This window comes from Notolabrus celidotus, chromosome 1 (genome assembly GCF_009762535.1).
Source record: "Notolabrus celidotus isolate fNotCel1 chromosome 1, fNotCel1.pri, whole genome shotgun sequence".
Taxonomy (NCBI): Eukaryota; Metazoa; Chordata; class Actinopteri; order Labriformes; family Labridae; genus Notolabrus; species Notolabrus celidotus.
The window spans coordinates 18,045,606-18,066,861 of record NC_048272.1 but is presented as its reverse complement, the minus strand read 5'-3'; the positions used below and the strand labels follow the sequence as shown (position 1 = coordinate 18,066,861).

The following is a 21,256-nucleotide window of genomic DNA, read 5'->3' as shown; positions in this document are numbered from 1 at the left end:
CGTCTGTGTTTCCTACAACATAGTATAGCTGCTTCAGTTAATAGATGGGGATCATCTGTATCGCCCTGCCTTTGTTTGTCAAACACAAAACTCTGAGAAGACTTTCAGTTAAAACCCTACGGACTATTATCAATGCAGCACCAAGAGCAGATATGAGCTTTATAAATAGTTACTGCATAAGACTCACTCAATCCCCCAGACCCCCCTTGTCAGTTTTCATTACTCAACCAACAAATGGCAAAGCTTATGGTTACATTGCTGGAAAAACCCCCCCACTAAATTCAGTATAGATTGAAAATCAGACTAGCATGGAAATATTATGTATGAGGAAGCTTTACCTGAGCTTGGTGTGGGCCTTTTCTTTTTGGACGTTTCAATGCCGGCTCCAATCAAGTTCATTATCTTCTCAATCTGTTAAAAAGAACAAACATTACGTCAACAGTCAATCATGACAACTACTGCATAACAATTCAATCTGGTGTTTATATTCTTTCAGTATCTATGAACACTTGTAGGTAATTCACAGCATCTTACATCAACATATCCAAACCAATTATAAAAGCAGTAACACTGAAGGAGTGATGCTGGATGAAGAGTCAGGACAAAGAGCTGCTGCTGCTGCTGCTGGGAGTATTGGGAAGAAGGCGTCCTGTTTTTGCAGTGATGGATTACAAGAACAGTCAAACGTGGAGAGCAATTCAATGAGCAACCCACAACAACTCAGCAAAAACACAGCGAGGTGATAAGGTGAATTACAACCCAGAAGCTTTTAAAACAACTCCAAACTGTTGAAGCCTATTAAAGACAGCCCTGTATTCAAGTCCAAACAGCACAAACCTGACCCCCCAAGAGATTCAGATCTGTTTCTGACTGCATCTTCGTGAGGATTTGATTGCCCTCTCAGACCTGTATTATTTAAGCTTCACAGAATAAGGCAACAGCTTATTGCAGGGTTAGGTCAGCACAATGCTGCATGCAGGAGATTACAGAGCAATTTAGAAAAGGGTTGTTTGGGGGCTAAGAGCCACAGCTGTTCATTCAAATCGTCTCTGACATTCCAGGAGAGCAAATAGACATTTCCAGGTGGTTTGTTTGTGTTTGTTTTGCTTGATAGTTGCACAAACACATCATTGATATTAGATTCAGTTATTCTTAAATGTTAAAACTAACGCAGGGCATGTACTGAAAATTGTTGCCACAGTTTATTAACGAAAAAATCTGATTTCTTGGGTTCCCTTGTCAAGTTTTGTCAGAAAATCAACACCCCTCTCATTTCTGTCAGTTTAACATGAGAGATATTTGACAGAGCATGCTTTATGACTGCACTATAAATATCTTCTTGTGTGGATGGATCTGAGTTGATAATTTCCTTCCTGCTCCTTTCATTCTGTAGAAAACGCTCTAAAAATTTAAGTTACTTCGCAATTAGAGCTACAAAGGTAAGGGTAACTGCACCTTCCTCTTTTATACATGTTCAAAGCAGACAACTCTGTGCAAACACAACTGCCTCTGAAATGTTTCCATTATATAAAGAGTTGAGTCTAATGCCTAACCTCTGCTCACTGATATCATCAGTGTGGAAAAATAACAGAAGTATGTTTGAGCGTTTCTCATTTCACACTCTTTCCAATTCACTAGCCCTCTTTATATTTCTCTATAGCCAACAGTTTTAGCCTCTTTTAACCTCTCCTGCTTTTTCTGCACGGTTTCCTTCTCTTTTCTTGGTTTTCCCAAAGTAAATAAATCAACGTCAAATGTCCTAGCCTTCTTTCTGCTGATGATTTTGAAAGAGTTAGTCCTCCAGAGTCTGTGATTATAGCCACATCCCAGTACCACTAGCCTGTTCTTGATGGCAACAGTCTGCTACAGAGGAAACTATTGCTATAGGATATTGACCAATCAGAGTCAAGTATTGAACAAAGTTTTGTTGTCGTGAGGTTCTTTTCTCCACTCACTTCTTTGCATAAAACACAGGCGTAATCGGAAAAATTTGATGGAAGTGGAATTTTATTGGTTGCCGGCCTCGTAAAATTGCAGTGCAAATATTTACAAAACACGGCACGAGTCCACAATCACTTGTCATCCCGATAGGAAAAAAAAGCAGTATTTAGAAAAACACCCCTAAGCAAGTTACCTTCTTTGTTACCAGACAAGACTAATGTCACGTTCACATGATTGCGCTATTCGCGCAAATACAAACGCTAGAATGTTTTGTGTTTACGCGCTCTATTCGCACGAATGACTTGCTGAACTCACGTATCAAAATTGCGTGTACACGAGTGCCCAAGACGCAAATCATCAAAAGAGGGAATGGGGGTTGTCTGTTGTTATCAAACAAGGTTGAGCTCGTGGACATTGAATGGGGAAGCCGGTTATGTTAAAGGGGGCAGAGCTAACTTCCTACTACAACCCATAGCTGAACTCAAGTGACGGAAAAAGGTTTTTCATAATTCACCACATAATCCTCCTCACTCTCTGTCCTCACAGTGAGCTCCTGTTTATTCCTGGACCCATAAAAACAGGTAGAGACACAGAGTTTGGGGAACAGAAATACAGAGATATTATTAATGTGTCCCATACAGTGGGGCAAAAAAGTATTTAGTCTGCCACTGATTTTGCAAGTTCTCCCACTTAGAAAGATGAGATGTTTTTACCAAAAAGTTCTATTTTGGTTTCATCTGACCACATGATATTCTCCCAATCCTCTTCTGGATCATCCATATGCTCTCGGGCAAACTTCAGACGGGCCTGGACATGTACTGGCTTAAGCAGGGGGACACGCCTGGCGCTGGTCCCACTCAGCGTAGTGTGTTACTGATGGTAGCCTTTGTAACTTTGGTCCCAGCTCTCTGCAGGTCATTCATCAGGTCTCTCCGTGTAGTTCTGGGATTTTTGCTCACCGTTCTCGTGATCATTTTGACCCCACGGGATGAGATCTTGCGTGGGGCCCCAGATGGAGGGAGATTATCAATGGTCTTGTATGTCTTCCATTTTCTTACAATTGCTCCCACAGTTGATTTATTCACACCAACCTGCTTGCCTATTGTAGATTCACTCTTCCCAGCCTGGTGCAGGTCCACAATTTTCTTCCTGGTGTCCTTCCACAGCTCTTTGGTCTTGGCCATGGTTGAGTTTGGAGTCTGACTGTTTGAGGCTGTGGACAGGTGTCTTTTATACAGATAACCAGTTCAAACAGCTGCCATTAATACAGGTAACGAGTGGAGGACAGAAGAGCTACTTAAAGAAGAAGTTACAGGTCTGTGAGAGCCAGAAATCTTGCTTGTTTGTGGGTGACCAAATACTTATTTTCCACCATAATTTACAAATAAATTATTTAAAAATCCTAAAATGTGATTTCCTGGATTTTTTTTCTCATTTTGTCTCTCGTAGTTTAAGTGTACCTCTGGTGAAAATTACAGACCTCTCTCATCTTTCTAAGTGGGAAAACTTGCAAAATCATCCATCCATCCATCCATCTTCTTCCGCTTATCCGGGTCCGGGTCGCGGGGGCAGCAGTCTCAGCAGGGAAGCCCAGACACTCCTCTCCCCGGCCACTTCCACCAGCTCTTCTGGGAGGATACAGAGGCGCTCCCAGGCCAGCTGAGAGACATAGTCTCGCCAGCGTGTCCTGGGCCTTCCCCGTGGCCTCCTCCCAGTCGGACATGCCCGAAACACCTCCCCATGGAGACGCCCGGGAGGCATCCTAACCAGATGCCCGAACCACCTCATCTGGCTCCTCTCGATCCGGAGGAGCAGCGGCTCTACTTTGAGCCTCTCCCGGATGTCTGAGCTCCTGACCCTATCTCTAAGGCTGAACCCAGCCACCCTGCGGAGATTGCAAAATCAGTGGCTGACTAAATACTTTTTTGCCCCACTGTATGTCTTGTAATATACCATTTATAATAACATCATAATCAAAGTTACAACAGTCTTTAAAAATGAATGCACAACAGAATAGAGCAGCACTGAATCATGCAGAATAATGGATCTATAATGCTTTTCTGTATCAGCAAGGCTAGATTTGATACTTTTATTGTGTTCAAGTATATTGGATCAAGTTTATTAAATACAATTATTAAGAGGTTAAAGCTACTTAAACAAATTGCCCCTTGTGGGACCGCCCAAAATTTAGTCAGCATCAAAATATCTGATTTTAAGGTACTATTTGAGTAATCTCTGTGACATTAAAACAGACTAAACAGCTCAATTTAATATGAATTTGCCCAAATAAAGTAGAGATCTCTGATATACATTTTATGAAGACAACGGGACCGTTTTTTTAAATTACCTTATTCTGAATAAAATATTAATTATGATTATTTTTATTTGTTTTTATTATTATTTTCGGCACCCCTGTCAGGCATGGGCCCTTAGAATCATCCTAACTTTCCCCCCCTATACGGCGCCACTGAATGTATGCAGAAGACAAGCTCACAGGTGTGCACCCCTGTTAATGCTACAGAACAGAGAGGGACAGCAGAATACTGGAGTTGTTGTCCCGGTGGAAGGAGGAACTGACGGAGAGGAAAAGTTTGGTTTGTGCGTGCGTGTGCGTGCGTGTGCGTGCGTGCGCGTGCGTGCGTGTGCGTCTGTGTGGGCGCACTGCCCGCAGTCAGTGATGGTGCCGCTCCGTCACACTTGTATTAAGTACAGTTACAGGCTAGTGTTTTATGTTGATTCTGTTGTGATGTATATAGTAATGCAGTTGAACAATGAGCATGGAATAATGGAATTATGCATGACTATTTTTTTTTTTACCCAAATGTTTACCTTGTATATTTCAGAGTTTCTCATTTCACACTCTTTCCAATTCACTAGCCCTCTGTATAGGCCTATTTCTCTATAGCCAACAGTTTTAGCCTCTTTTAACCTCTCCTGCTTTTTCTGCACGGTTTCCTTCTCTTTTCTTGGTTTCCCCGAAGATAATAAATCAACGTCAAATGTCCCAGCCTGCTTTCTGCTGATGATTTTGATAGAGTTAGTCCTCCAGAGTCTGTGATTAGAGCCACATCCCAATATCACTAACCTGTTCTTCACAGCAATAGTCTGCTACAGAGGGATAGCAAACCATTGCTATAGGATATTGAGCAATCAGAGTCAAGTAATTAACAAAGTCTTGTTTAAATCAGAGACAGACCAATTAATTGGGCAGCTGATTAATCAGGTCGATTGATGGTATTTTGAAATAATTGGAATCAGTCAATGCCTGTACTCGTAAGGCTGATATCTCCATCGTGTTTTCTAAATGTTAACAGGTCTTAAATGACACCACATCAGATCTTAAACAGTTACTGGCTTGTGTTTAAGATAAACAGAAAGCCTCAGCCAGCCTCTGATTTTCTTTGCTAAGCATGGACTAGCCAGACGGGCTTTGTCAAACGGTTGGATAATGTCCTATAAAACTAGTGGTGCTGCTTGATTCTTTTATGATGCATCTCATCTGTGAAATCCAGACAGAAGAAAGTGAGCACTGACATTTCTACAGGAGTGGTTGCCTGTCAAAATCACTGTTTTGACAGTCTGTCACTGTCATGTTTACACTTTTCCTTTATTTACTCACTAAATGAAGTAGCTGTAAGGCAATTTTAATTTGATGACTTAGAGCCATGATAGCTGTATCCCTACTTTCTCTCTTTTCTCTCTGCTGCTGAGAGAGTGGCAGAAATCATCTCATCTAACCCTCAACAACTAAGTAACAAAGCAGCATGGTTTCCAAAATGTCAAACTCCTCTTTGAAATACAGCAGCATGAAAATTGAAAATGATGAGGCCGTTTACATCAGGTGTGAAATGAGTGTCCTTATCTGCCCTTCTTCAGTTAGATTAAAGAACCAAATGTCACATATTTGACATATATACATGCACATGAATTTATTTTTGAGTTATGACATTCAAACTAAAGAAAGCTGTCTGGGTTTTATCAAATGTATTGCACATTTATCTTAGCAACTGTAGGCAATTGATCTTCACAACACCTCAAACCACACTGACACTTCATGCTTTAAAGACAGCAGGAAAATCTGCACAGAACACATGCACCATTCACCCTTTCATACAAAGATCAACTATGCACATTAATGGCATTGGATATTTTTGGGCTACTGTAGAAATGAGTTCATCTCAAAGTTCATTGTGTGGTTTTAAAACAAGGCAATTAGCCGGCTGAGGACGCCTACAAAAAATCTCTATTTGCAAATCAGTCTGGGAACTAAATTTAGAATCACTGGAGCAGTCTACTCACGATCAGTGAGGAAGATTTGTGCAAGACTGAAAAGCTGAATCTGCTTTCACTAGTGACACCAGAGACACAGTCAGGCTTATTTGATGTAATATTTAGTGTTTGAAAAAGCCCTATGCACTTCGCTAGTGGCATCAACACTGTGGAAAAGCCTTGATTCATTTGGAAGTCAGGCACGTGGGACATGTGGCACAGGCCTTCAGCAATCCAGACCTCACATTGCTCTTAGAATTAACCCAGTTACATTCTATATCACACACACATTAAGCAGGACTGCATTACATCAGGTTAAGTGCACCTTATCAAAACCTGTCACCAAATCACTACTGCTGAGGAACATGAGGGCTGATGTATGTGTTGATGTCATTTATTGTTCTCATTCCATTTTAAAGTCTGGGAGCTTGATGTTTCCCTCTGATTTAGTGTGGAATTATATTAACGTTGGTTCATAATGTAAAACAGAAATGTATAATTTGTAAATTCCATACATTTCCTGCATCCAAGGTCAACTGATCCATTAGTTTCTCTACCAATCAATTCAAAAGCTATACCTGAGGTAATTTAAGCTTACATTGAGCAACACATGGAGCATGTCCTTGATGCTCCAGTTCACAACTGATGGCAATAAGGAGCAGATCATTAACTTAACTCGCTTAATCTCTTCTTGAGACCCATTTTACAGACTCGCTTTAATGTGACTTCATCCTTTTGGTTTTTATTTATTATTATTTTTAGTTTTTATCCAATTAATTAATTGTTTGAATCTTATTTGATGGTTTTACCTGAATATTTATTGTCTTGTATTTATTTTTCATTAATAAGGTGACAACCACTTACCACTGCAGAGCAGGTTCAATGATCAGACAGGTGAGGACAGCTTGAAGAGGAACTTTTATGTCAAAAGAAATATGTAAGGACTGATTTGACTCTTTTTGTATTACAGACAGATTTGCTTTTTGTCCAAAGAAGGATGAGATAACTGTAGATGCCGCTCAAGTTTTGTCATTTATGTATAAAGTTACAGTCGGTAGATCGACAGTCAAATGGACAAAGAGCTAGTTTTTAATTTTTAATTTAACCTTTATTTAACCAGGTAGTCCCATTGAGATTAGAATCTTTTTTCCAAGAGAGACCTGGTCAAGGTCGCAGCCTCGGAGAGTTACAAACATACAAAGAACACAACACGGACAAATCAGTCCATTTTCTAAAACATATTTAAATACGCAGCTAGTGGCTTTTTCCAGTGGAAATAATTTAGATACAAATTTTCCTGCACCTTTGAAGCTCAAAAAGTAGCACGTTTAATTGTTTAGTCAAGGCTGAAGCCCAGTTATTAAAACACCAGTGGCTTCCCCACACCTAGACTTCACTCTGGCAGACCACTCTTGTGTATTAATCGCAGTTAAAGTATACTGAGGACCTATTTTGCATATTTTCTTTAATTGCTTGATGACAATCTTTTCTCATTTTACTGGACATGTACTTCTCTTACACAAAAATTGTGTAGTACCAAAGAAATCCACAGAGAAAGAGAGTTGTTTATGAAAACTAAATGCCCCTGGTAAGAGTCAACATTATTCTGCGCCTCGTTAGTGTGAATCGTTCTGTACAGCGGCACACAAGACAATGTTGTTCAAATCAAATCACCTACAGCACACCAGTTAAGTTTTTTCAGCATCTATAGACTTTGTAAAACTTGTACTGTGACATACAGTTCAAAAAGATATAACATTATCTAGAGTAAATTAGTAATGTACCAGGAATTACAGTAAATTCTGAGCACTGAGTTTTCAATATTGGACTTATTCCAAACGGGAAAGGCCTGTTAACACTGACCTGTTAGCCAGCTCCCAACTGAAAATTAATTTGCCACAAAGACTTCTCTCCAGTGAATGTCTCGGAGCAGGAAGGAAATAATCAGAGGGTCTATTCACACAGAAATGTAACCGACGGTGCAGTTATGAATCAAATGGGGCTCTGAGTGGACTTGTCATTAAAGCAGCGGTGCTTGTGTGATAGCACTGCATCCTGGAGTGATTTACATATTAATACAGGTTGATCTGCTCTTCAATTCCTGCACACACTGCAAAGATTTTCCATTTCATGTCACCCTCTCTTGCCCACACTTTGGTGGGAACAGTCAAGTGGGTGATGGAATTTTTTGGGATTATTTCCTGTCCTTGGGTACATTGCTTCAAGATTAATGACTTGTTCCCTTCCAAGTTTAAACAGGTGGATATAGGAAGAAAATGAGAGTTTTAGACCCACTTTATAAGATGTGAGATGTAAATATCTGTAGGAAAAGTTTGGAGAGACTTCAAGTGCTTTCTTTAAGACTGGTCTTCATTCAATTTGACGGATACTCTGAGGTCACAGACTCTTTACACAACATTAGAGTAAAGTTACTGCATAGACTAAAGAATACTTACGTAACGTTTTGAGCCCCAATTCTAAAAAACCCAAAAGCACTTCAGAAGGACAACAAAGTCTGGCCCAACTTCAGTTTCTGTTGATGCTGGATTTGGGATTTTGACAGACCTAGAAGAAGCCAACAAAGATTAAAAGAGCAACATATGCTGCATCCTCTCGTCCAGGCAATCAAAGTCCAACAGATGCTGACGTGAATCAATGTGGCTTCAACATGATACAGACTGTGCTTGTTAGTGTATAGCAATCTCCATACTGGCAAGAAGTCAGTCGGCCTCAGAGAGTGTCTCTACAGGCTTTAATATACACTCATTATGAGCATCCTAAAAATAAGCTGTGCATCAAAGTACATGGAAATTAGACCAAAAGTTAGAATGCTTAAGTTAAGATAGGAAACTGATTATTTACATTATTACATTTCTTGGATATTTTTGCATCTGTAGCAAGATAGGGCTGAAACTAAAGGCTGGCCTATACTTCTGCGTTGACCCTACGCAGCAGTGGTTGACGCGGACTTGAGCACTACATACTTGTGCGTCGATGTTTCAGTGTTGCGCATCTTGAGGGCAGTGTGGTCTCTCTGATAGTCTGTTTTCTGTTTACTTTTTCACAGCGATTCAGAGCGTGTTAAGTTAATTTACAGCTGAGACATGTTAATGTGTATCATACAGACATGATTACAGAGAAGAATAGAAAGGAGACGTCAGAGGAGATTAAATACACCATCGATGTGAAGGATCCCGGAAGTGCTATGAAAACGGGAAATACAATGCTACCAAGCAGACCAATCACAAGGCTTGCCGCCGTGTTGATTCAATGCGTAGTTAGATTGTGGAGGAGGTGCTCATTGGCCTCTGAGTAGGTACGTATTGGAAATGCTGAAGTCAACCTAACTGCTGTTGAGCTAGTATGAGGTAAAGAGGCGGGCTTTGAGCCTCCTCTGTAACAGCTACAGTGTTCCCACCTGTCAATCAAGTCAGCTGTGCATATCATAATGGAAGACTCGTAAATTTAATATCTTCAAAATTGCAGCGTTATAAAAATTCACCCCCCGGACAATGTGTGCCGATCGAGAAATTAGCTATCCAGACTACACTTGTTTTTTGTACCAGGCTGTAAACGTGTTTATTTCTGCTGTAAAGATTGGCTTCTTTGAATTTGAGTGTATGCGGTTACCGATACTTCCGGAGCCTGCCTCAAGCGAATGCTCGAGGAACTGCAGTTTTTAACACTTCCACATTGGCTTCAATTCTAGCGGCTGGAGGTTGCCACTTGGGAGGTACGCAGACCTACGGCGTAGGCTATCGATTCGACGCTGAAGTATAAATCAGGCTTAAGGGGGCTATATCAGTAAAATGGTGATGTTTTTGGTTGATTTAGCTTCTAGATGCTGTGGAACACTTCCAGTTTTTGTTTGGTAGATTGGTTTCCGTTATAACCACACTTAATCATTTTTTTCCTCCTGTATGAGACATATCCTGTAGTGATATGTCATGATCAAAAACTGTTGCTCTGAGAGCCGATGCTTTATAGTGAATCAGAAGAGCCAGATCACATCGAGAGAGATTTTTCCTTTCGCTGCTTAGCTCTCACAGTGCTCAGCCCCAGCTCTGCTCACAGCAGAACTTTGTTTTGATTGGTCAGCATGGCGGCCATGCTTAAGTTCTGGTTCAGTTCTGGTTCGGTTTGCTTGAGTTTGGTTCTGGTTCTGGTTCTGGTTCTGGTTGCTTGAGATTGTTTCTGATTCTGTTTGCTTGAGTTTGGTTCTGGTTCTGTTTGCTTGAGTTGGTTCTGGTTCTGTTTGCTTGAGTTTGGTTGTGGTTCTGTTTGTTTGAGTTTGGTTTGGTTTTGGATCTGTTTGCTTGAGTTTGGTACTGGTTCGGGTCTGGTTCGGTTCTGGTTCTGTTTGCTTGAGTTTGGTTCTGGTTCTGTTTGCTCCAGTTTGGTTCTTGTTTATGTATGCTTGAGTTTGGTTCTGGTTTTGTTTACTTAGGTTTGGTTCTGGTTCTGGTTCTGTTGGCTTTAGTTTGTTCTGGTTCTGTTTGCTTGAGTTGGATCTGGTTCGGTTTGCTTGAGTTTGGATCTGGTTCTGTTTGCTTGAGTTTGGATCTAGTTCTGTTTGCTTGAGTTTGGTTCTGGTTCTGGTTGCTTGAGTTTGGTTCTGGCTCTGTTTGCTTCAGTTGGTTCTGGCTCTGTTTGCTTGAGTGGTTCTAATTCAGTTTTGGATCTGTTTCCTTGAGGTCGGTTCTGGTTCAGTTTGCTTGAGTTTGGTTCTGGTTCTGTTTGCTTGAGTTTGGTTCTGGCTCTGTTTGCTTCAGTTGGTTCTGGTTCGGTTTGCTTGAGTGGTTCTAGGTCAGTTCTGGATCTGTTTCCTTGAGGTTGGTTCTGGTTCAGTTTGCTTGAGTTTGGTTCTTGTTCTGTTTGCTTGAGTTTGATTCTGGTTCTGTTTGCTTGAGTTGGTTCTGGTTCTGTTTGCTTGAGTTTGGTTCTGGTTAGGTTCTGGATCTGTTTGCTTGAGTTCGGTTCTGGTTCTGATTTGGAATGGTTCTGTTTGCTTAAGTTTAGTTCTGGTTCTAACCCTAACCCTAACCCTAATCATAACCCTAAACCTAACCCTAATCATAAGCCTAATCATAACCCTAACCCTAATCATAACCCTGACCCTAATCACAAACCTATCCCTAACCCTAATCATAAACCTGACCCTAATCACAACCCTAATCCCTAGCCCTAACCCTAATCACAACGCTAACCCTAATCATAACCCTAACCCTAGTCATAACCCTAACCCTAATCATAAACCTAACCCTAATCCTAACCCTAATCCTAACCCTAATCACAACCCTTACCCTAATCCAAATCCTAATCAAAACCCTAACCCTAACCCTTATCCTAAATATAACCCTAACCCTAATCGTAACCCTAAACCTAACACTCATCATAACCCTAATCATAACCCTAACCCTAATCACAACCCTAATCATAACACTAACCCTACCCCTAACCCTAACCCTAATCATAACCCTGACCCTAATCACAACCCTATCCCTAACACTTATCATAACCCTAATCACAACCCTAACCCTAGACCTAGACCTAACCCTAATCACAACGCTAACCCTAGTCATAACCCTAACCCTAATCATAACCCTAACCCTAATCACAACCCTAACCCTAATCCTAACCCTAATCACAACCCTAACCCTAATCATAACCCTAACCCTCATCACAACCCTAACCCTTATCATAAACCTAACCCTAATCACAACCTTAACCCTAATCATAACCCTAATCATAACCCTAATCATAACCCTAACCCTAATCATAACCGTAACCCTATCCCTAATCATAACCCTAGTCATAACCCTAACCCTAATCATAACCCTAACCCTAATCACAACCCTAACCCTAATCCTAACCCTAATCACAACCCTAACCCTTATCATAAACCTAACCCTAATCACAACCTTAACCCTAATCATAACCCTAATCATAACCCTAACCCTAATCATAACCCTAACCCTTATCACAACCCTAACCCTAATCACAACCCTAACCCTAATCACAACCCTAACCCTAATCATAACCCTAACCCTGACCCTAATCACAACCCTATCCCTAACCCTAACCCTAACCCTAACCCTAATCACAACCCCTGGTTCTGTTCTGTGGATATGTTTGCAGTTTTTTGTTAAATTGAGCAAATTAAAAAGTTTGATTAAAATTCTAAACAAAGGTAAGAATGTTTTTGTCACAGAATAAATGCACAAAATTGGGCAATTATAAGGCTTCTCATAAAAACACTGTACGTAAAAAGGTTTTCTACAGACAAACCATTAGTTTTTGCAAAGTTAAGGTAAAATATACGTTATGTACAAAAGATCCTAAATTAAGAGCTGTTCGGGAGTTGAAAGAGCCGGCTCTTCTTTGGGAGCCGAGTCAAAAGAGCCCACTCTCTGAGAAGAGCCGGCACTTTTGAAAAGAGTTCAACTTCCCATGACTAATATCCTGTACATCATGCTCCTGAAACTTTGCAAGCATCCCCAGCAGGAAACCAACTGCTTCTTCTATTTTCATCAGTATACCAATGACTAATAAATATAGTTTGGTCTTCGTCATGGTATTTGAGAACAATGACTTTGTCGATCTTTCGGCATTAAAAACCTCCCTGGAAATGTGAAAACAGGACATGAGGGTGGATTGGGGCTGCAGGGAGAGGTCCCTACTTTCTGCTCGGATCAAATAAAGAAGCCACGTGAGATACTTTTAAATCAATGTTGGACTTTCTGTCATTAACTAGTGTAATATATCTCTGTTGATGAGTTCTGGTTATTGGTTTGATTTTCATGAAACTTCATAGAGCAGTGTTGCTCAGCCCAATGAAGAGCCAGTTGAACTTTAGAGGGGATCTGGATTTGACTCACAAATGATCAATAAGTAGGACCAAAACATTCTTATCATTTTTTAAATGTATCCAGCAACATGTAGTGGCTCTGCTTGCATATTTAATATCACAGCAGATTTGACTTTCGGTATCTGCACAGGTCTGCTCCTTCAGCATGCCAGTCTAGCCTTCTGCATGCCTTTCTTTCTGCTCTCTTTCTTGTCAAGTCAACTACATTCAAATCATCTTAAATAATGTGCTTTAAGGACTGAGAGTGCAATATCATCCTGTAAGCCAGTGTTTACACATAAATCATGGCAGTTCAGCATTACAGAACAAAATGGAAATGATGGGCTGGATAAAATAAACTAACTTAAAAGGCTTCCTGCTTCACTGGCTTTGGTCTGGAAACAGGATTACCGTCTCAGTATCACTGTCAATAAAGACAGATGGCTGGTAGCTCCATGCAATACAAGACCCAGATCCCATAATTCCACCCAGCAGTGCTCGTGATCTGGATTGATTTTTATTTATTTGACAGCTTTGAAACCACACAACATAAATAAAGCAAGCAGTCACTGAGAATAATAACAGTAAAGCTATCTTGGCTTTCATTGTGTACTATGTGCACTATAAATAGGGATTGTGTTTAGCCTTCTAAGAGCCTTAATGATGCTTATTTTCACAGTTACAACTATTACACTAAGAAGTGTCAAACAGGATTTATTTGCATGGCCTTTGAGGTCAAAGAAAATAGCACCTATCTAATGCTTTCTGTCCGCCTATTGATTTTTTCACTGATTCATAGAGATCACCAGCTGCTTCATAAAAATTAAATTAAATTGAAGATTCTGGCAGTAGCAGCTCTGCTCAAGTGCAGTGTTGATGTGTGAAGATTTAACTATGAAACTCCATCAAGCTTGTCAGTCAGAACTAAATGCTGGGTAATGTCAGTTCATCATAAACTGTGTACTACAGTGTTAATGTTTCCACCCGTACACAAGATTATCAGCTCAATATGCAACTGGTTGACCACCTCTCCTGTTTGTATTCATTCTTTTGTCTGGTTTGTGGTTTATATTTAACCACAGACTGAATAAATAATGGACGCAGTATCCGTGACGTCGCCCATCTGTTTCTGAAGCACTGTTTTGAAGTCACTCGTCGGCGGGAGCCATATTGGAAATGCTGAAGTCAACTTAACTTCTGTGGAAGTAAAGAGGCGGGCTTTGAGCCTCCTCGCCAAGTCAGCTGTGCCTCTTATAATGGAAAACTCTTCATCTTAATATCTTTGAAACTGCCACGTTTTAAAATTTTTTTTAAATGAATCCCTGTACAGTGTGTGTCGAGATAGAAATTAGCTCTTCAGACTGAAGCTGATTTTTGAACCAGGCTGTAAACATGTTTATTTCTGCTGTAAAGATCAGCTTTTTTCAATTTGTGTGTATATGGTTTCCAGTACCTCCAGAACCAGCCTCAAGCGGACACTCGAGAAACTGCAGTTTTTAACACCGCATTGATTAAATTTATGCCGCATTGGCGTCAATTCTCTTGGCCGGAGGTTGCTGCTTGTATTTAACAAAATCTAGTTTTCCCTGTTTGTTCATATTCTCAGCAAAAAAGGATTTCCACATAAACGCAAAACCATCCCATCTGACGGTATTTTTCAAAGCCCTACCTGTCAGCTAAATGAGTCAGAATTATAAGCAGTCAATACAAAAGCATAAAGTAGTTGGTCGGACAACTGCATAATCAGATTTCAGTTTCAAGCTGATGCTAACAAGGATTCCTATTCAAGTTTCCAAATTTCCTTGAAATTTAACAAACAAAATAACTTATTTTTAAAGTTTTGAAACAAGAAACCCCCAGTGACTGCAAATTTAAACTGCCAATATACCAAACTTGAATTTGTTCAGTTTCAAATGCTCACGATGCCTTTTGAAGAGGTGTAACCCTCACACGTGCAGCTTACAGAGAGACACAGCAGGTTAGACTCCATGTGATGTCTCATGTGTTACACCTGATGTGAAATTTTACAGGCAACTTGTCAAGTGAAAGCGGACCATGCCTCCCTTCCAGCCCAGCCCCCTCCCAACATCATCACCACTACTCTCATATTCATGTACCACATCTGTCTAACCAGATCTCGGGATGTGTTCACTCTGCCGTAGCTCTCTATATGAATTATAGACCGCCTTATACACATAACACAAAATCCTCTGCTTTATGATCTGCATTTACCTACATTAAAGCGCTCCTTCTATTTCACCGTCACTGCGGTCTATCCAATTTCACAGAACCTGAAACATAATTTGGGATTACAAATCTCTACAAAACCTACAGTTAATCTGCTTCACACTCTAAGTTAAAGATAATTGCACAACACCAGTACATAGCTCATATACATACAACAAAATAATGATAAAAGGAAGTATTATGGAAATATATGCACTTTGATTAAGGATCTCAATCTGCATACATGGGTTACATAAAAACCACAGCCATTACAGCAGCATGTGAACACACACACACACACACACACACACCACACACACACACAGTATGCATTTAAAAGCTTGCATGTGTAATGAACTGTAGAATACCGCTGGGAAAATTCAGAGTATGCACAAGAATGAAGCCACTCAAGCATCCATAACATGTGGCTGTGTTAACCTTTACCCTCTGAGTATTGAACAGATGTGGTGAAGATGTCAATCACCATGCTTCTATTTCTGTAACTAGTGAAGTGTGTGATGTTCAGTCAAATGCAGGAGTCTTACATAATAAAGCTATTTTTGGTAGCGACCTTAAGGGACTATAAAAAATGCATCAACACACAAAAAGGAGTGTGCATGTACCTTGCTCATGGATCCCTTTTTGAGGTTTAGCGGTTATGTTTCCCTTTTTGGGAGATGCCTCACCAGACATGGACAGGAGCAGGCCGAATTGTTCCACAGCAGCTACAATGGCATTTAACAGATGAAAAAATGAGATGAGTTTAAAACTTCAGTCCTTATTGCCTTTTTTAAATTATAAACAAGGTTGAGGACAGCTTCATGGGTCGCATTGTGACAGAAAGTAGTAGCTAAAGGTACTGTACATTATGGATGCTCATGAATTTTAGCCACTTAGCTGTTAGGCTCTCTGATGTGTTAATCTGTGGACCTTTTTCTGCATACATTTTGTTACATTATAACATCTTTAATGTTAATCGTTTCAAACTAAATATGAAATATGTTTATGAATACATGCAAAACAGCAGGAATAAAGATACTGTTGAAAAGGTAGATATCAATCAACCTTGACTTCAACAACCCATCTTTCAATACAGCTTTTATATTTTGGGTTGTTTGTTTTGAGCATGGCAAAGTGATTTTGTGGTTCATTATCGAAATGACTTAGCAAATAATTATCATGATTAATGAACGATTTCCTGTATTATACTGTTCATTTAAAAAGACTTCTCCTTTCAATATTCCAGATTATTCTGAGCCGATAAAAACAGATTTTTTTGTCTAGAAATGTTTCTTTGTAACTTTTATGGGTTGTAATTGGGAAGCACGTTGTAGAATAGAATAGAATAGAATAGAATAGAATAGAATAGAATGTACTCTATTCATCCCCCAAGGGCAAATTCAGGTGTCTTGCTGATAAAATTATAAAAATCACATAAAACAAGTAATTCAGGTGTCTATCAGCTCATCTCCCATTGGCTAGAGAGTTATGAAGCCTAATGGCTGCTGGATGACATGTAGCTTAACCTTTTCATATCAGAGTTTAAGCCAAGTTTAGGTTACATATGGTATTGATTCAAAAAGGATAAGCTATAACAGCTTACTTTTTCATTGTAGACGGAATTCTTATTTAAAAAACACTACTCGTTCAAAAGGTAGACGTAGTCACTCAGATGTGGACGGTTAAGCTATTCATTCAATTCTATAATCAGCTTATTACCAAAGACTTCTACATTTGAATAATTGTGTAGAGGAAAAATATTACTTTGTGTTTTTTCATTAACTTTTTTTAAAAGAAGCATTCATTTAATTATTTTGACATATTTCCTTACAGCTCTAGACATCCTTAAAAGCACAATCATAAAATAAATGATGTTATATTAAAGTTAGTAGACAGAGTCAGAATGAACGATAGCTCAAGTTAAATGTTACAACATGATTTACTTATCCAACAAAAACTTTCAGGCAGCACAGAGGACATCACCATAAGTCAGGCGGACATTAACATTCAACATGAAGCTTGAGCCACCTTAAAAAGGCTGACATTGACTGTAATGTTTAGTTTTTTATCATAATGCCTGAAATTACAATTTGCCTACATTTAAGTTTTCTTAATTACAATTTGAAGATGGATTATATGTTTTCGAGGGCAGCGTCTCATACTTTCCTGCCTCTCTGCAACCTGACTGTATTTCTCAAAAAAAGGCTGCTTTAGAAGGAATCCAATTGAATTATTTATTATCTTTTTTAAAGTAAAATATAAGTACAATACAAGGACTCTGAATACAAATCAGGCGGAAACTCAAGCGTCCAAGCACAATGAAATGTAGAGTAGAAATGTCATTGGGGTTTAAAGGTTACTTTTCATCTCAAAAATCTCTTTTTCTAATAACATCAGAATGTCAGCATTTGTATTCAGTGCTTTTGCTTTCTGTGAGTGCATGTACTGACATATGTGCGTGTGTGTTTACATCTCTGACCATGAGCTCAGCCTCCCTCTGAGCCTTGTGTCACTTTTAATGTTTGGTGGTGCTTGATCCCTTCATGAGATAAACTCACCAGGCAGAGTCATTTTTTGCCCCTTGCTCCCCCCCCCCCCCCCCCCCCCACACACACACACACACACATACACACATATATCTCCAACCCAAACAAATCCCTTGAAATCTGGAAGAGAAACAGACACTCGGTAGCAGCTGCAAAACAGGATGCCCTTGAGAACAGGACACCCCACCCAACACAGCCTGAATAAACATGTCTGTCAGAGGGCGGAGGGGTGGAGCAGAGAGCTGGCAGTGGACAGGCAGAGGTGACAAGCAGAGGGGTACACGCAGCCAAGTTAAAGTTCAACATGTTTGAAGTGACATCCAGCAGCCCTTGTTGTATCTACAAACATTTACATGTTCCAAACACACTAAAAACCAGCTCAGTTGGTATGACCATGATAACCTTTGAGCAGGGCTTTTATTGAAACAACCTTTGTTGAGTCTAAGAGGCAACTCAGTCCAAGTCATACATGGACGAAGTTAGAGACGTCAGGTTCTACAGACACGTTGAAGCAAGATGTTAAGATGCTAGATAATAGCTACATCACCCTTAAATATTTCTGAGCATGCCTAACTCTTAGCCAATATAAAATCAAAACAGATGAGTTCCAAAAAATCTACCTGCAGTTGTTTCAAATAAAGAAATGTGCTATTGAGACTTTGACCATTTTCTGTATCAGGTTGTAAACATGTTTCCTTCTGCTGTGCAGGACAAGATCAGCAAAGAGTTACAATTTACTGCTTTGTCCACAGGGGGCACCAAGAACAACACAAAGCGAAAGCTCCACAACAGCTTCAAAGCATAATAAATAAAAGCCTGTATCATCAATATAATTATGATGATAGTCATGTTGATTTTGGCTTTTTTTTTTCATAAAGATGTGGACACATCTGTGTTTCTTGTTACGTTTGTATGTGTTTCGATCTGTGTTTTGCTTCAATCCATGTGTCATTTGTGCTTTTTTAGGCCTTGTTTTGATGATTCAAATATATTCATTCGTATGACGATGTGGTTAAAACGATCCACATGCGTTGAAGACCTGTGCACAAAGGTATTCAATAACAGCGCAGTGAGTCGGCTACAATCAAACAAGACTACAATGGGGCTAACAGTTAACTAAGCGCAAATAAAATCAGTAGAGTCAGCAGCACAAAACACAACCAAGAAGTCCTCCATTGTTGTTATTATTCTCCTACTTGCGCACAGAATGTGATACACATGTGAGAAAGGGGCTGTGAAGTCACTGTTTTCAGAGGATTCGTGAATTGCGAGTTTTTGGGGCAACAAAAAGGGGTGGTGCTTTCAAAGCATTTAACTCTGGAACCCTGTTTCAAAAGTATGTGTTGTCAGTCGATGAAAACGCAGTTTCAGTGTAAATAACATCCAAAACACAACAGAAGTTCATCGTTTTCTACTAAATGTGTATCTGTGTGGATAGCCTCTTCGATTAACACTACTGTTAGATTCTTCCACTTTCTGATTTTCTTCTGAAAACAACAACAGTTCACCTTTATGTGTTTCTATCCGTATTTGTAGTGAAAATTGAAAAAGCCATTATGGTTCTGTATCGAACTGAGGCTGAAAGTATTCAAAATGTTCCATGAGTTGCTAACAAAGATATCAGTTTCAAATTATCCTAAACTGCACTCACTTAGTTTTTTGTATGTGTGATGTAGGTGTTGAGTACTCTGCTAAAAGTGTGAGAAATGTTCCAGTCTGCTGCAGACATCTTTTGAAAAATTGCATAATTTTCCCTCCAAGCTGTGCACTGTGATATCAATAGCATCAACCATCGTCCCTACAGGTTTCGACTATTTATTTGTGCTCAGAACTTTTCGTAAAACATAATAATTAATACATTTGCATTGCTTTAGGGTCTGCTGCTTTGATGCTCCTGAGTGCTAAAAAATCACAAGTATAGACTTTTGGAGGGGCAGGAGGAGGAGGAGGAGAGGAGGGGAGGGGTGTTTGCTCACAGAGAGCTGAAAGTAGATGGCGCAAGACGTAGCAAAGGATCCAGAGGAGTGCAGGAGGAGACAGAGGAAGCGTGGGCCGGCCCCTGAGACATGTACTGAGTGGATGTGGGATGACAGCACAAGCCCAATTAGTCTTGGATGCCAGGGCTGCTACAGGGAGGTCGGTGCAAGTGATCAAGCCATTCATGCATTCAAGCACTCAGCCGCGGGCGCTCTACGCCAACAGCCTGGGTAAAGTTACTACAGTCTATCACTGCTGCTGCTGGACTCCTAATCGCTCTCCAAATGCTGCCTCTGCCCCTCCTCCTTCTCCCTCCCCTTCCTTCCTCCCTTTCTTCCTTCCTTCCTTTCTCTTCCCTGAAATGTGCTGCTTAATTTTTCTCCTCTTTTTAGCTGCATCTTGTTTTTTCTCACTTTCACGATTGCTAACACACTCCCTCTTAAAGATATTAACTCTGCTTGAAAGTGTACCCACTCCTTAACCCCGACAGTGCCACTTCCTCTGTCCTCCACACCCTCCCACTTGTTTCTCATCCCCAGAGAGCTCAAGTATTACCTCATCCCACTCCGAGGCAAAAGAAGGCATGCGCTCCATGGACGGCTGCCCAGAGCTGCAGTTAGACACGGACCCACAGCGGCCGGCCAGACCTCCTCCATCCTCCTCCCCGGGCGGTGACGCCAACAAGTCAGAGTCCGACTTGGACAAGCTTCTAATCAGCCCCAGGTCTGAGGGTCTGACTTTGACTGCTGCCACAGTTGCAGACTCAGCTGAAACTTCATAAGTGTCCTTACTGTCAGCCTTCTCTGGATTCTGGATCACCTTGGCATCTGGGGTGGTAGCTGCCATTGTTCTGGATCTAACAAAGGCAGCTCAGTTTCCTGCAAATATCCAGATTTGCTCGTCAGTCAAGAATGTGATCCTGGAACTGTTCAACTTCTAGGAAAAGCCACATCAACAGAAACACCTTAATGAAATACAAGTGGAGTAGACTTGAAGAATTCAACACCGCAACGGTTGACTCCAAAACATAGAAAGTCCTCCTGTTTGGAGGAAAGCCAGTGTGAAAGTGAGAGACTTTTTGAGCACAGAAACAATCACAAAGGTCCACCCACATGTTGTATCCTGTTGCCCTCCCCTCAGTGACTGGCTGCCTCAAAGAGTCCCTCTGCATTTGTGACTTCTCACAGATTATCCCACCCTCTGCCAGGTCTGTTCACTAACTTTTAAGAGGAGTCAAATTTAAAAACAGTTAAGTTTAAAGAGCCAGAAATGTTTTTGATAACTGATCTGTAAAACAATGCATCTTCATAATCATTAAATGTATGTAGGATGCAGTTTAAAGCTCATGTGAGGAGATTTTAGCTGACAATTCAACAGTCTGAAGTTAACACTGATTATATGACCTACACAAAAATACAAACCTCAGAGAACCAGACTGATTATGTAATTA

The 21,256-nt window shown here is 40.3% G+C and overlaps 1 protein-coding gene across 1 annotated transcript in view; it reads right to left on the bottom strand.

Annotated features, from left to right (window-relative positions):
* anks1ab (ankyrin repeat and sterile alpha motif domain containing 1Ab) overlaps window positions 1-20,855 on the bottom strand; it is a 59,535-nt gene extending 38,680 nt beyond the window's left edge. The window contains exons 1-2 of the mRNA XM_034685044.1: window positions 20,362-20,855; window positions 339-411 (exon numbers count right to left, since the gene is read on the bottom strand). Of these exons, the coding sequence (XP_034540935.1) occupies window positions 339-411; window positions 20,362-20,652 (364 nt within the window). The 5' untranslated portion in view covers window positions 20,653-20,855. The remainder of the gene's footprint in view (window positions 1-338; window positions 412-20,361) is intronic.
* Window positions 20,856-21,256: the final 401 nt, after the last annotated feature.